Source organism: Podarcis filfolensis, assembly GCF_964270895.1.
Source record: "Podarcis filfolensis genome assembly, chromosome: 11".
NCBI lineage: Eukaryota > Metazoa > Chordata > Lepidosauria > Squamata > Lacertidae > Podarcis > Podarcis filfolensis.
This window is the reverse complement of record NC_139613.1, coordinates 37796188-37811304: the sequence shown is the minus strand read 5'-3', so window position 1 is coordinate 37811304 and position 15117 is coordinate 37796188. Positions and strand designations below refer to the sequence as shown.

Genomic DNA, 15117 nt, shown 5'->3' with positions numbered 1-15117 from the left:
GATCTAGGAACAAATCATAGAAGCCAAATAAACCCACAGGTCAGTTTAAAAATCATTTAAGCAGAAACTGGAAGCCAGGGATTTACTGGGATGAGATGTGTTATTGACTGATTAATTACAAATTCAGCCTCTGGAAAGGGATTTAAGTTCTAAACTGCAGGTTAAATGCCTCAAGTCATTTTTGTTACTTGGATGCACTTGGATTCTCTCTGAGATGGTTAGAAGCTGCAAAATTTCACTGTGAATTTCAAGGTGTCCTAGATTTATAGAAATTGAGATTGAGCCTGAGCTCCTTTCTCATGTATAAAGTACCCAGCCGTTATTTTTGGTTCTGCCTTTTGGCTTACTATCACCACATCAAGACTTGTGCAGAATGTGGGAAATGTGTCTTTTGTTTGTTCATTTCCTCTCTTATTTTCTAAGGGTCAACTAAAACTACTGAATTTCTTCACGCAGTTGTGTATACAGGTACATAGCCAAGTGGAGAAAAGGGTAGTGTGAACCAAGCAGGCAGCAGATGTGATGAGCCATCATGCATCTGCATTCATTTCAAGAAAATGCAAATTTCGTTCATCATGTGTGCCACCCACTCATATATTTTAATGAGTGAATGTGATTACATTAGACCCATCAATTTCAGTGGGTCTGTTCTAAGTCTGTTTTAGTTGAATACCATTCCATTTGTGGAACACATTTCCATTCTCTCCTTCCCATGCAGCCACAAATCTGCCCTGGAGGGTTGGGGCACCTTCCAGAGCACCTTTGAGGAGGCATGAAGGACTACAAAGAGTAGGAGAAGAAAGGAAAGTCCCCTTGTGCAAGCCCTAAAAGTCTCACCCCCTTTTTATAAGGAAATTATGTTCATGGCAGCTCACAATATACAAGATAAATGGTCAGTTACACCAGTAAATAAACATGAACAATGCACATTTCAATGGCAACACATTTCTGATCTCATAAGGGCATTTCAATGATGTCCCAAATAACAATTCATAATTTTATTTAAAAAATAACCAAACCGATATTTCTTCATAGTTATTAAAAATCACCCACAATCAGGAGTTGTAGAAAAGACTAAAAACAGAGGGGGAAAGTCTCCCCTCTGGTCTGCTTCCCAGGCCACGCCCCCTTGGCCCACCAACAATTGGCTCAAGCCATGGGTGGGCTCTGACAGCCCCCACAGCCAAGGAGGAAATGAAATCATCTGCCAGCTGTGCAGGGCCCAGAAGGCTGCTTCGGCCCAGGATCCGCAACCACCACTCCCTAGCAATAACAAGGTGACTGGTGTTTGTAGAAGCAGCTGCCTCTTGGAAAATCCTGAAGCTGAGCCTTAAGGCTGATGGTAGCCAAAGATAGAGACTTTCTCAGCCTCACTTTCTTCCAGTCTATACTTTCTCCAGTTAGGTCTTTGTGTCTCCCCATGTGGACACCATGAACCAGGATTTATTGCTAGGTTATTGGGTTGGTGTTGGTTGGCACTTGGCAGTCCTATAACTTTCTGTTTTTTTTTAAGCAAGCGAGAAAACATTTTGTCCATTCTCAAAGGCATTGTCTTGTTTTTGGAAGTTCTGTGGGCAAAATGTTGTCTAGGAGGACCTACTGACAAGGATTTTCTTTCGCAAGTACCCAATAAAAGCTGGAACTGGTTGTGCTAAGCATATGCCAGCGTAGCAAATCTGAATTTGCAGTAGGCACTAGAAATCTAGTCCAGAATAAAAAACTCAGCAGATGTTCACTCTAGGCATGGGTCCAAGCAAAGAAAACTGGGCATTGGCACCAGCCTAACCAAGGAAGCTAGCCCAAGGCAGGGCAGTGCATCTGGCAAATCCCAGATGCTCCATGAGATTCATGTAGAAGGAAGCTGATACCAAGTTCCAGCTGATAAACCCAAACTTCTGTATATGGGACAGTGCGTGTGAGTGTGCCATCTTCACCTTTCATTTTAAAGTTGCTTCAGCTCCATGGGACCAACTCCACTTTTGTAAATTGTTTGACTACGATGCAAAATGAGGTTGGGTTATTTCTTCTTTCCCTGTGATATGAATGCCAGGGTTATTTGAGCCATAGAAACATATTCTACTGCATTCCTGGAAAGCTGAGACTGTTCATGTTACAAAAAAAACTACAGCCATCACTAAACAAGATTCTAGTTTCTGCTGGCTAAAGATGATCTTTCCCAAAGCAACTTCTGCTTGAGAATTGCAGGACTAGCTTGGGATCCAGAGTTGCATTTCCTTGCTGCTCTTTATTTCCTTGCTCAGGGTTGAATGCAGGTTCAGTAGTGTGGGCAGCCAGTGCTGGCATGAGGTTCTCCTGCCCCACACAATGCCTGTTGAAAGAGGGACCATTGTTCCATCCACAACAGCCAAAGAAGGAGCTCTGTACCATAGGCACATGACGATCAGAACTTATGTCCAAGCAGGACATTTATAGAAGCCTGCAATCTATTTCTCTAACACTTGTAGTGTTTCTGCACACAGTGGCGAAGTGACAATGTCTCAAATATATGCAGCTGTGCCTTATTCATTATTTCTGCTGCTGTGCTTTTATTCAACTCTTTTAGTAGGACCAAGGAACAATTGCCAACAGAGTTTCCTCCCAGTGTTGAAGGAGCGCTTCCTGACATGAGCTTTATATAGCAAATGGGTTGTTCAGATCTATTCCCCGCACCCCCCCCCATGTGTACAACTGGTGTGCTTGCTTCCACACAGTCCATTCTTCTCATTCCTTGGCGTTCACTGCTATTGTGCTGTTTGCCATCCGCACCAGTAGGGGGAGCTTGATTGTTTGTCTTTGTTGCTCCTCCACCTTCTCCCATTCTGGACATGTATACAGTTCTCGAACTCAATCCATTCTGAAAGTCCATTTGATTTCCGAAACCTTCGAAAACCAAGGTGTAGCTTCTGATTGGCTGATTGGCCCCAGAAATAATGCCGACAGCCGTTCGGCCTCCAAAAAACTTTCACAAACCGGAACACTTACTTCTGGGTTTGCGGCATTCGGGAGACTATTTGTTCGTCAGCTAAGCCGTTTGGGAACCAAGGTACCAATGCACATGTTATATCTGTACCTGTGCATGTGTACTTAAAAAAATAATAATCACCAGAAGCAGGCAACTATTACCACCTCGTAGGTATCATTTTTCACAATGGACAAAGCGGAGGCTTGAAGTTTTGGCCCTTCAAGACCCATTTCTATGGAGGTCTTGTACAAGCTTGATATCTGGCTATATTTATCTGCTGTTTAATTTTGGGGGAGCAGAGAGACAGTATAAAAGTCCCCAAGAATATCTTGAAGGACCCCGTAACAGTTGACAGACAATCACACATTTTCCCCACAAAAATGGGGGGGGGACAAAATTAGTCTTCCAGAAAACCCCCATATAATAACTTTTTTAAGGCCAGTATATGTACTGTGATTACAGAGCTTGAGGCAATCATCAGTTACCCACATTTACTGTGTGGGAATCCTCCTTTGAACTGGGTTGTTGAAATTCGGAGGTGCCATTACATTGCAGCAATCGGTGGAAGTAGGTGTCAAATACACAATTTGGAGTCACACTCACATCATTTAGTATTGGGGGCTAACTAAACCAAATGGATAGGCTGTGATTTGATGGTGAACAAATGGGAGTAGGGGACAGTTCTAGAGAACACCCCTCAAAATATCGCCACACACATATCCTGCCCCCAAAATGAGGTGGGGGCTTCCCCCCCCCCAGTAATGAGTTCCCACACCAGCAGTGACTATGGCAACATAATAGATTTTTCTTTTTTTTACAAATTGGATTTTTCACAGTAAGGGAAAATCCGGATTAAAAAAAGAGTTGTGCCTGGCATTTTGATGACGATGATGCCACAAAACCTGTATACATGAGCTGCTGAGATTGCAGAATAAATTCCTGGCTGGAAGCGTCCAGAGCCTAGTCTGGAACCAAAATATGTATAGCTTTATGTGTCTCATATTCTGCTTCTAACAACAACAAAAGAGCTCCTGGTTGAACTTGTGAAATGGTAAGAAGCTTGAATAAAAATCAAACTTCGGTAAGACAAGTGTTTTGGCTCAGTGTCTGTTTTCAGACTACATTTCTTTTAGGTTTATTCATAGCATACCAGAAAAGTGGCCCTTAATTATCTACTGAAGGATTTGCTGTGAGTCAGGATTCTCTCTCCCTCCTCCCCCTCTTAACAGACAAGAAAATAACTCTAAAATTAGCAAATGCTTCACATATTCCATCCCCTCCCCAGGTCTGCTACTGTTGCTTCAACATTTGCTTTTTAGAGGTTTCAAATCACAACTAATGTAGGCTTTGGAAGAGGGGGGAAAACCTGCCCAACATGTGACTGATGACAGCCAAAGCTAAGCCTGGCAAAACAGATTTTAAAAAATAAAAAAAAAATTGTTACTAAATTCAGCTATATTCAGAAGGAGATTTTGCTGAAAACCAGAGAAGGGCTGAGGCACAGCATTAACAAAAGAGATAATCCTGTTTGATCGTTTCTATTTTGCACAAATACATTTCCATGTGCTTAAGCCTTCATAGAGTGGGAATGGCATGAGCAAAAGGCTGGTTCTGAGTTCTGGACTGATCATTCTAAACTAAGCAAGGAATTACAGATTTGTGAACTGATCACCCTTCCCTTAAGAGTTGTTGTTTTTCTAAGTAGCATGGTGGAGGGTAATGATGGACTGCATTGCAGCACAACAGGATGGGTGGGCAAATCCAATCTCCTTGCCACCTTTACGCCCCTCTTCCCCCAAGCTGCTATTTGCCTTATTGGAGAACCCATATTGCATCCACATACAGTGGTACCTCTGGTTGCGAACGGGATTCGGTCCGGAGGCCCATTCGCAACATGAGCAGAACGCAACTCACAGCAGCGCATCTGCGCACACGTGGGTTGTGATTCGCCGCTTCTGCACATGCGCGTGACATCATTTTGCATGTCTGCTCATGCGCAAGTGGTGAAACTCAGAAGTAACCCTTTCTGGTACTTCCGGGTCACCACGGGACGCAACCTGAAAAAACGTATCACGAAGCAAACATAACATGAGGTATGACTGTACATTTCTCCAAAATGAGTAGGAGGAGAAATTATTTGCACATGAAAACAGTGGGGGAAGGGTTAACACCCTTCTTCACCCAGTTGGCTTTGGTCTGTCTTGGGAGACAATGGAGGAGTACACCTTTGGGGTGAAGTCAAACTGTTGGAGGTTATAGTGTTTTGTGTTGTGTATGAACCTATTAGGTCCGTAAATTACCATATAGCATACGTTCAACACACACAAAAATGACAATTTGTTGTTGACAAAGGACAGCTGGACATATAAAGGACTCCATTACCTTCAGTAGCTTAGGGCCTCATCAAACCTAAATCTGGCCCTGTGGAAGAGACATGTTTTGTTGCAGTTGAGGCAGATGAAGACATCCAGTTGTGCTGCTGCAGATGCACCCTAGCCATCATTCCTCCTCTGGTCACTGCTGTGGATAGACAACCTGACTGTTGTTGTACTGTGGTCATCTGCAAGGAATTCCCACAAGGTGGTTCTGATTCAATTTGGGGCTGGAGCATGGTTACTATAAAGAGATGCTAGAGCCAGTCACATATCTCAAAAGTCGCAACTGGTTCATCGCATACATACACAGCACCTGATTGACAGTTGCCACTGTCAGCTGGTCACTTGAGCTGGAAGGAGGCTCACTCCAGATTCTTTCTGCCCCTCCACTTTTCCTCCGCTGAGCAACAGAAGGCTCAAATTCAATCTCTGTGTTTACTCACTGCTTTGAAAATACCATTCACCCAAATAATGATGATGATAGCAATAATGCACAAGGCATATATTGTATCACAAGTGCCCGCTTTACTGGTGCAACATTTCTGCACCTGATTATGGGCAATTCCCCCTTCACACTGCAGCCCTCTGCCACATAGCTTGTTCAGGAAGGTCCTGCAGCCCTGGGAAGAATGTTTTCAGGGCCACAGAGGACTGCAAGGGACAAAACGACAAGGTATCTTCAGCTCATGCAACCGTTGGGTATGAACTGTTGCTGATCTTGTAAGTTAGCCCAGTTGATCCGTTGATCTCATATCCATACTTAGCAAGATGTACAGTGGTACCACAGATTAAGAACTTAATTAGTTCTGGAGGTCCGTTCTTAACCTGAGGTACCACTTTAGCTAATGGGGCCTCCTGCTGCCGCCGCGCCGCCGGAGCACGATTTTTGTTCTCATCCTGAAGCAAAGTTCTTAACCTGAGGTACTATTTCTGGGTTAGCGGAGTCTGTAACCTGAAGCGTCTGTAACCCGAGGTACCACTGTATAGTCATAATTGATTCTGATGGTTTGTTGGGTTGTGCGTGTGAGAGAAAAATATGGAGGTGTTATGCCTCACCCCCAGGAAAAGAAATAGAATGCCAATCATTGAAGAAGCTAAAATAGTAATATGCTTGGGAGGTAAGTGGCCTTTATACTTGAACTGTGTACCTGCAAAGCGTATACTCCTCCTGGACTTCTCCACTAGTGATGTGTGAGTAATTCAGTCTTTCTAGATTTCAATATGAATTGACCTGTTCTGCACCTCCTCAGCTACTATTTGGATTGAACTTTTGTTATCTACCAGCTTTCTCACTTCTCAAATGTTCCAATGCAGTTCTCAGCTCAAAAACTGTATCAAAATGCTCCTTTTTAAAAAAAAAAAACAAACACAAAGTTTACTCTAATAGAAAACATATTTGCAAGCGTGTTTCCTAAAAGGAACTATATTTAACAATACATCATTAATAGGTTTAATTATTTTAAAAAATTAAAAATCAGATTAATGCAGGGATGGGATGGGCCACAGAAATAGGATGGGACTTTCATCTCCATGGTGATTATAACATTTGTAATTATCAAAATGTATTCAATGTTGTTATAATTTTATTTTATTTTGAAAAGAGAGAGAGAGAGAGAGAGAGAGTTGTGCATGCTGAAGTGCAAACAAGATATCCAAATAATCAAATGTGCATCTCTTGTTTTTCACTTCCCTTACAGTTATTGGCTGACCAACAAGGTTTTCATCAAGCGACCTAGCACAGGACTCCTCATGTACACACTTGCTACGAGGTTCTGCGATGAAATTCATCTCTATGGATTCTGGCCCTTCCCGAAGGATATAAATGGAAAGCCAGTCAAATATCACTATTATGATGACTTAAAGTATCGATTTTTTTCTAATGCCAGCCCACATAGGATGCCATTAGAGTTTAAAACTTTAAGTATGTTACATAACAGAGGAGCACTTAAATTGACGACGGGGCGGTGTGCGCAGTAATAAAGCACAAGTCAAGGACTAGGAGAAGTGCCGGATATGGGCTTCGCCATGCAGATTTTATGGAAGAGCAGTGGGATCAAAACAGTGGATTTATCCCTGTGCGCTGTACCAAGCCATTGGAGAACAAGGAAGTGCACCGGAACTCCCGTACCAGCGAACATTTTTACCTGTTGAAGTGCTAAATCTTGAGTGCAATGGTTCGAGTAAGTGCCACTTTCTCTAAGAGCAAAGCTTGAATGTATAAAATCAGTAGTGTTTACAAGATCCAACGATGCATTCATCACCTGTTAAAGAAGCAAATAGTCCATTTGCTGCTCATTTGCCAACACAAAGTCTGGCAGCTGTGTAACGAAATACCCAAGAGATGGGGTCTGCCCTGAAGGAAATACTTTGCATTTGGCAGCAACAATCAAGGCGGAATTGGCAGAGCAGTGGATAACATCACAAACATCAAGCAAAATACCTTCAGCCGGGGCCATCCCTGGCTTTGTATTATAACCTTTCTCTTTTTCCTCCCTGTTTTTAAAATTGTCATTCATTTTCTATGGTGTTTGGGTATTGGAGCCCCTTAAGGGATTTTGACAAGATAATACTATGAACATTTTAAGTAATCTTCAAGAAGTGGTCTTAGAAGATCTTATTTTTTAAACAAAATCTTCCTTGCATCTTATTGCTCAGCTTACTCATTGCAGCTGAAGTTGCCTCCACGTGACAACTTGCTGCTGCAGTAACACATAGAGCCAGTCATCAGGTTTTGCCCCCGCAGCCCTATATCTCAGCACCAGCCACTGCTAGGAACATGTTCTGCTGGGGAAGGTGATGTCGGGACGTGTATGGGAAATGGGAGCGGGGAGGGTCATCTCACTAGGTTGTTCTGGATGGTATAACTTGTTGAAAAAAGCTTAGGATCTCCCAACTGCTTTTAGGTGCTTCTTTTAGGGTGAACTGCATGTTACAATAAACACACAACAAAAGTGTGCTCAAACTTCTGAACAAAAAGCAGCTGTGTAGTCACAATCTGGACTGGTGACACATTCCACATCGGGGCTCCAAACTACCGTATTTTTCGCTCTATAAAATGCACCAGACCACAAGACGCACCTAGTTTTTGGAGGAGGAAAACAAGAAAAAAAATATTCTGAATCTCAGAAGCCAGAACAGCAAGAGGGATCACTGCGCAGTGAAAGCAGCAATCCCTCTTGCTGTTCTGGCTTCTGTGATAGCTGCAGAGCCTGCATTCGCTCCGTAAGACGCACACACATTTCCCCTTACTTTTTAGGAGGGAAAAAGTGAGTCTTATAGAGCCAAAAATATGGTAATTTTTCTGCTAACCTCTTCTCTCTAGCTGCTGATGGCTCCTGAATGTATTTAGGAAAACACCATACGAAATACACGGTGTGTACAAACTTGTATAGAGTGTACATTGTTATCTTTAGGAGACAAATTGCAGCAAGGGCAAGGAATTTTCCACAGGATACTATCCTGATCTAGGTGTGTGTTCCAGATCCCAAAGTTGCTTTTTCTTCAAAACAGAAGTAGTTTAAACATACTTTTTTTCCTGAAAGTGTGTTTATCGTAACATTTAGTCTGGCCTAAAGTACAAACTTAACAGAAGCTAAATTGCAAGTTAGCACTTTTAAACAATCTGATGTTTTGAGCTGTCTTTAAGGCAAGATTTTTGTTATGAAGATGATATTGTTAACAAGCAGGTGCCCTTACATTTGGTACCAAAGATTATGCTGATTTTGTAATCGATGTAGATTTGTTTTCCTTCAAATGATGAAAACATGTAAAATTTAGTACTTGTTGCTGTGCTGCTTTAGAAACTGTTTTCAGTCATTTTTTTGTTTATTTGTTTACTGCTAACTTGGTGTCTAGATTTTGTTTGAAGGACAAATTCCTTAACTTGACTTTGCTTTTTATATATGCCTTGAAAATCTGAAACAGATGCTTTCCCTTAAAAAAAAATAATAATCAGACTATGACCATAATATTCTTGAATCAAGATATTTAATCAGAATTAATGTAAGTTATAAATATCATTGAAATGTCAAAGTCTGTATAGTTTAGTTGGCATAGTGGATTTTGTTTTTAGTTTACAAAACCACTTTTAAAATGCAGATTCTTCATAGTGCTGGACAATATGTGCATTATTCCTGTTCTATAGCATCCTGATGAGCAATATGTGAAAATACCACTGACAAGTTCCCTTGCCTTTTCACTTCTTTGAAGCTCCACTTTCTATATGGGGCTGTGTTTTTTGTTCTGAGACAGCAGACAATGAGAATTATTAATGGTTTTGTATGAACAAAAAGGGTTGTAAACAGAATGGCTGTAAATCTAGAGTATCAAAGCACAACTGATGGAGTGACTTCAGAAATGCATGCTGGGGAAACAACCAGTGGTTCTCTCATGTGGTTTCACCTGCAGATTTCTGCCATATAGAAGCAGAAGAAGAAAAAAACAGAAGAAAAACAAATTCAGAATAAATCTTCATTTTAGCCCTTTTCAGATATTCGAGGCCTTTTCACACACACTCGTATGACCTTCACACATTTAGTGTGTTTAAAGGAACAGACAGGACCTGCACAGGTTTTAGTGCTCAGTGCATAATAGTCTGTGAGGGACCTCAAGACAAAGGGAGTGTAGCCTATGTGCATGCCTGCAGCTCACTACTCACTTTTAACCCTTATGTGTTCAGACCAGTGCCTGAAGAGAGTGATACAATGCAGTGTAGAAGGAAGGGTGGGCTGATTATGCCATTCCCAAATGCATGGAATAATCTGCAGGAACCTACCAGGCCAACAAGTCTGTACCTAGTCCAGCATCCTTTTTGCTGCAGTGGCCAACCAGATGTCCACAAGCAAGACATGAAGGCAAAAGCCTTCTCTTTTCCTTTTCCTAGAGTGCATATTCAGTGGCATTCTGCCTCTTTTCTCATCAGGATATTCATACATTGGATGAAACGGATAAACCCATAAAGGAATGTGATTTCCCCTGCCCACCAGGAAACTATGAATAGTAAAATGCTGCTTGTTGATTTTTGCAGCATAGGCAGTGAGCTTCGCCATTGTTATCATTAATTTTTACTATTCTTTTCCTTACAAAAGGAAGCCCATAGCAGAGAGAAAGAACATTTTTTGAGGAAAGTGTAGGCTTAAGGATTGGTTTTGTAAACTCCGAAGATATTACTGGAAAACGTATGGTGTTTAGGATGACACACACACAAAAATAGTCCAAAAAAAAAGTTCCTTAGGCTGTTTAATGACCATAATAGTAATGTTGGCATGTTTCCTTTTGAAATATAGTAATGTTAGAGCAGTCTAGCTAGACTGATTTTCCATAAAAGTTGTTAGATTTCACACAATCACCTTAAAGAAGTTGAGACTAGTGCCTTTTTCATCCTCAGGCATAACTTCAATCCGGTTACTTAATTCTTTTGTGTCATGTTTTCCTCCCCTTATCTAGACTATTTCCACATGTCTATAAAGGGCTAATAAACTGGTTAACAAAACCACTTTTATGTTTTGCATCTCAGGGAAATATCAGTTTTTCAATATAAACACAACAGGAAAAGATAGAATTGAAAGTGGATGAAAGCCTATCATATTACATAAAAAAGAAGAAGCAAGGTTTTCATGTAATGGAATGAGGCTGCAGTCCTATGCACCTTGGAAGAATTCAAGGGGACATGTATGGGATTTGCACCATGAGGCTGCAATCCTATGCAAGTTTAGTTGAGAGTAAACACCGCTGAGCACAATTGGACTTACTTCTCAGTAGAAGACTTGGGAGTGTGAAAAAAAGCCACTTAGATGAAGAATAAGGATGATTTAAAAGATGCTAGGAAAGATGTAAATGATGGAATGGTCTGCTTAAAATACAATGTTGCAGTGTTTGGCTCAGCATTTCATTTAGGTGTTGTTTCATTGAAAATCTAAAATGACAGTAATTTTAAATCCGGATGTCACAACTGTCTTTTTTTATACGCGATGCCATTTTGGGTCCTCTAGCCCCTTCATTGTTTGCATATTATGCAGAGACCATGAGCTTCTTTTTTCTTTGTCAGAACTCTGCTCTTAGTTACATGAGCACAGATTCTGGAATTTTCCCTGAATGGCAGGAACCCTGCATTTCACCAATGGGATGTTGGCAAAAACTTCTCACATCCTGCCCTGTGTCTTTGCCTTGAGCTTTTACTATATATCTCTTCTCTTGAGTAGTAAAAACTATCACCATTTAAGATCTACATTCCCCATTGAGATCGAACCCTAGAGTAGCCATCCACAACCCAACACCCTCCCAATGTTTTGGACAACAACCCCCATCAGCCTCAACCAACATGACCTTGTTGCTTGGGTCTGATGGGAATTGTAGTCCAAAAAACCTGGAGAGCACCAGGATGGGAAAGGCTGTCCCAGAACTTAAAGAGTCAAAAAGGTAGCCTACAGAAACTTGGGCAAGGTTACAGTTAGTGGGATTTACATTTGCTCATCACATTGCAAAAAATTAAAAGTGTTCAAATACAGGTAAGGAATAAATGGCTTCTTTGTTTTCAAAATTTTTCCATAACATATATTTGTTGCTTGTTTCCTACCACAAATAGCTACTGTGATAGAGAATCATAATTGACCAGCACTATCTCCAACACATACCCAGTAGTTAAAATCTGATCCCTTAATGCAAAACTGTAGGAACAGTCTCTTTAGAAATGCACAGTAAGAAAGGGAATTTGTTTTCATTCGGATAATTTTACTTGTGAAGACTTGTAATTCATAAAGCGGTGTTTTATAATTTGTGTTTTTCCTTTTGTTTGGAGCTCTGGAGCTCCTCAGATTAATGAAGATAAATGTATAATATATTCATGTTTATCCTTTGAGGAGATTCTCCTTCTTACTCCCTTTCTAAAATGTGAAGACTACTCAACGTTTCAATTGAGTTTGGAGTCTCTCTCTTCAACAATGCCAGAATAACGTCCCACGAAAAAGAAATACAATGTAATGGAGCTAAACGAAAATGAATGCAATTGCCAGCTAGTATTCTGTTTGCATGTGCACATTTGATACCTTGAAAGATCATAAAAGCGAGGATTCAAATTAGTCTGCTTTGTGGCAACTTTCAATACTGGTTACCCACTGCCTTCAGCAAGTGTGGAAGTTATGCAGCTTCTTAGATCCTACAATGCTTAGATAGGTTGTTATCCAATGAGATAACACCTATTCAGACAAGCAATAGTGGTGTGTGCACTGACGACAAGTTTCCGTTCAGACCCCAGTTTTGCCCTTCAGAAAACAGTTCAGGGACCATCAGGTCAAGGACCACCCAAATACCTGGTGCTCCAGTACACCATCTCCACCCCACCATCTGAATTCACTATTGGGAAATTTAAAAACAGCTATAACTCATTTTGACAGTGGATGAAAGTCCCTCCAGAGTGGATAGACCCTTCAAAATTACCAGCACATTGGTTTTCGAGCTTTTGTGCTGGGCACAATTCCTTTTGTAAAGGAGATATCTATATTATTTCATTTGGAGGGCAGAATTGGAAGAAATTTACAGACGCTATTGCCCCTTCTCAATGTATTACTCCTGCCAAATTTCAGAAGAATGTCTCTTAAAGTTTTAGGATAGGTAAAAAAGGAATCCCTTAATCTCCCAGGGTAGTGTCTTGAGGGCAATAGTTCTGAAATTTGTAGATATGAAAGCTGCCTTTGGGTAAAAAAACCAACCAAATTCCAGGTGAATAGGTCTGGGGCTTTTGTGTTAAGCACCTGTGACATTTATTTGGGGGGGGGGGCAGATGAACAAAACGGTTTTCACTTTTGGGATAAAATCATTCCCTCTGATTATAATCTTGATTTGACATTCATAGCAGAGCTCTTCCTCTGCCCCATTCCCACCATGGTGTCTGCTGTCCATTTCCCCATCGCTTAGAGATATTACTTTTGCTTTTCTCAGATGCTTGTCTGCAGCATTTTTTGACATTTGGATTGCTGAGGCGCCGTGAAATGCTTCAGGGGTGCCTATTTTTATTCATGACACCTTGAACAGAGCCTGCTTTGCTTCTGAAAAGCTCAAAATCTCTCCAAGGCACCCTTCTTCAACTTGGGGTTCTGGTTCTGAGGCACGCCCCTAATATATTTCACAATTAGCCTTTCCGTATATATTCCAGTATCTCAACTGCTAAAGCTCTGGTCCTTTTTCTTTTTTTGTAAATGACGTGTTGCAGGGTGAAGAATGGGGCAATTGACTTTTTAAAAGACTGGAAAGTTTCATTATAATTTAAAAATATGTGCTCCGATCCAATGGGAGGGGACAGTTACAAACAAGTATTTGCATGTGTGTTTCCTGGGCTAAAAGGTTCCAGTATCTGGATTAGAAATTGAGGTCTATGAAACAGACACTCATTATCTGTTTCTCCTATTAGATTGAGATGGTGGACACACATCTCTGGATCTTGGTGCAATTTCACTCCCCCCCCCTTTTCCCTTTCTTTTTTCTTTTTAAGAGCACTGTTACCCTGGATAGGCAAAAGCACAATTGTTTTAACTGTATATACTAAAGGAAGCAAGTTTGCCAAAACCAGCCTTCCTGGACAATACTACTGCTATTGAGCATACCCAGCTCCCATTTGTGTGCACTGTTGAGATGTATTCTGTCAGGATCATCTTGTCTCATGCTTTTATTATTATTATTTTGTGTACAGGAGTTGTTGTTAATTCTTTGTTACTTGTACAACCTGTAAAATAAATTAAAACTTTTTTCCAGTACTTCTTTTGTTGAGGTTTTTGTACACAATAATTTCTGAATAATTTCAGGATCACCTCTCTCCGTATGAACCTTCCCATCCTCTGAGACCCTTTTTCATGTGCCTCCTCCATGAGAGGTCCGGAGGGTGAAAACACAAGAACTGGCCTTTTCTGCAGTGGCTCCCCATTTGTGGAATGCTCTCCCCAGGAAATTTTGGCTGGCACCTTCATTATACACCTTTAGGCACTAGGCAAATACATTCATTTTTAACAAGGCCTTTTGGGCTGATTGACACTTGATGCCTTTTAAATGTGTTGCGCGCTGAGGGCCCCCAAAACACCCCTACCCCAATAACTCACACATAATTTTTGTTTAAGGTTTTTGGCATAATTTTGGCCACAACTTTATTAAACATACAAGATGTGAGTGGTTGCTTAGGCATTGGTTATGACTATCTGTCCACCCCCCACCCCCCGCCTGGGGACAGAACTGACTCCCGGATTCCAGCGAAAGCCAGTGAGGGGAAACAAGATCGGGGATAACTGGAGCTGCGACACAGACCCTCAGCTTCTCCCCACATTCTCCCAGGGGCTTACGCGGCCCAAACCCGATTCCAGGGGTTTGGACGAAAGGATGGTAAGCCCCTGAATTCCTTTAACGGCATTCCCTTGCAGCAGCAGCATTGGAGGGGCAGGCACAGCCAATCCATACCCCTCCTCCAACCAATTTAAACCAATGCCTAACCGCCAACCTTACAAGTTGTGACGATTTGCTACGCAATAGGCAAAAAACCAAAAGGCACTCACTAATCAGCCAGATGGCAAAATTCCTACCGGGTCCCTGCCCCAAAGCAGACGACCCCATGACAGGCATAGCAAGGTCAAAGCACAAGCCCAAAACAAGGGAGGGAGGGCCGGTGATCCGGTGCCCACAGCGAAAGAGAAAGCAGATCACTGTGAGCACTGTTTAAATAATCTCTGTTCCCACCCCCAAATTGGCAACATCAATTTTACCCCAGCAACACAAACAACCAGTCCTTGCCAGGCCCCTCAG

At 41.6% G+C, this 15117-nt stretch overlaps 1 protein-coding gene across 1 annotated transcript in view; it reads left to right on the top strand.

Moving 5' to 3' along the window:
* Positions 1-14084, top strand: part of ST8SIA4 (ST8 alpha-N-acetyl-neuraminide alpha-2,8-sialyltransferase 4) — an 87727-nt gene extending 73643 nt beyond the window's left edge. Inside the window, exon 5 of the mRNA XM_083577092.1 lies at positions 7035-14084. Within this exon, the coding sequence (XP_083433218.1) occupies positions 7035-7314 (280 nt within the window). The 3' untranslated portion in view covers positions 7315-14084. The remainder of the gene's footprint in view (positions 1-7034) is intronic.
* The last annotated feature ends 1033 nt before the right edge of the window (positions 14085-15117 follow it).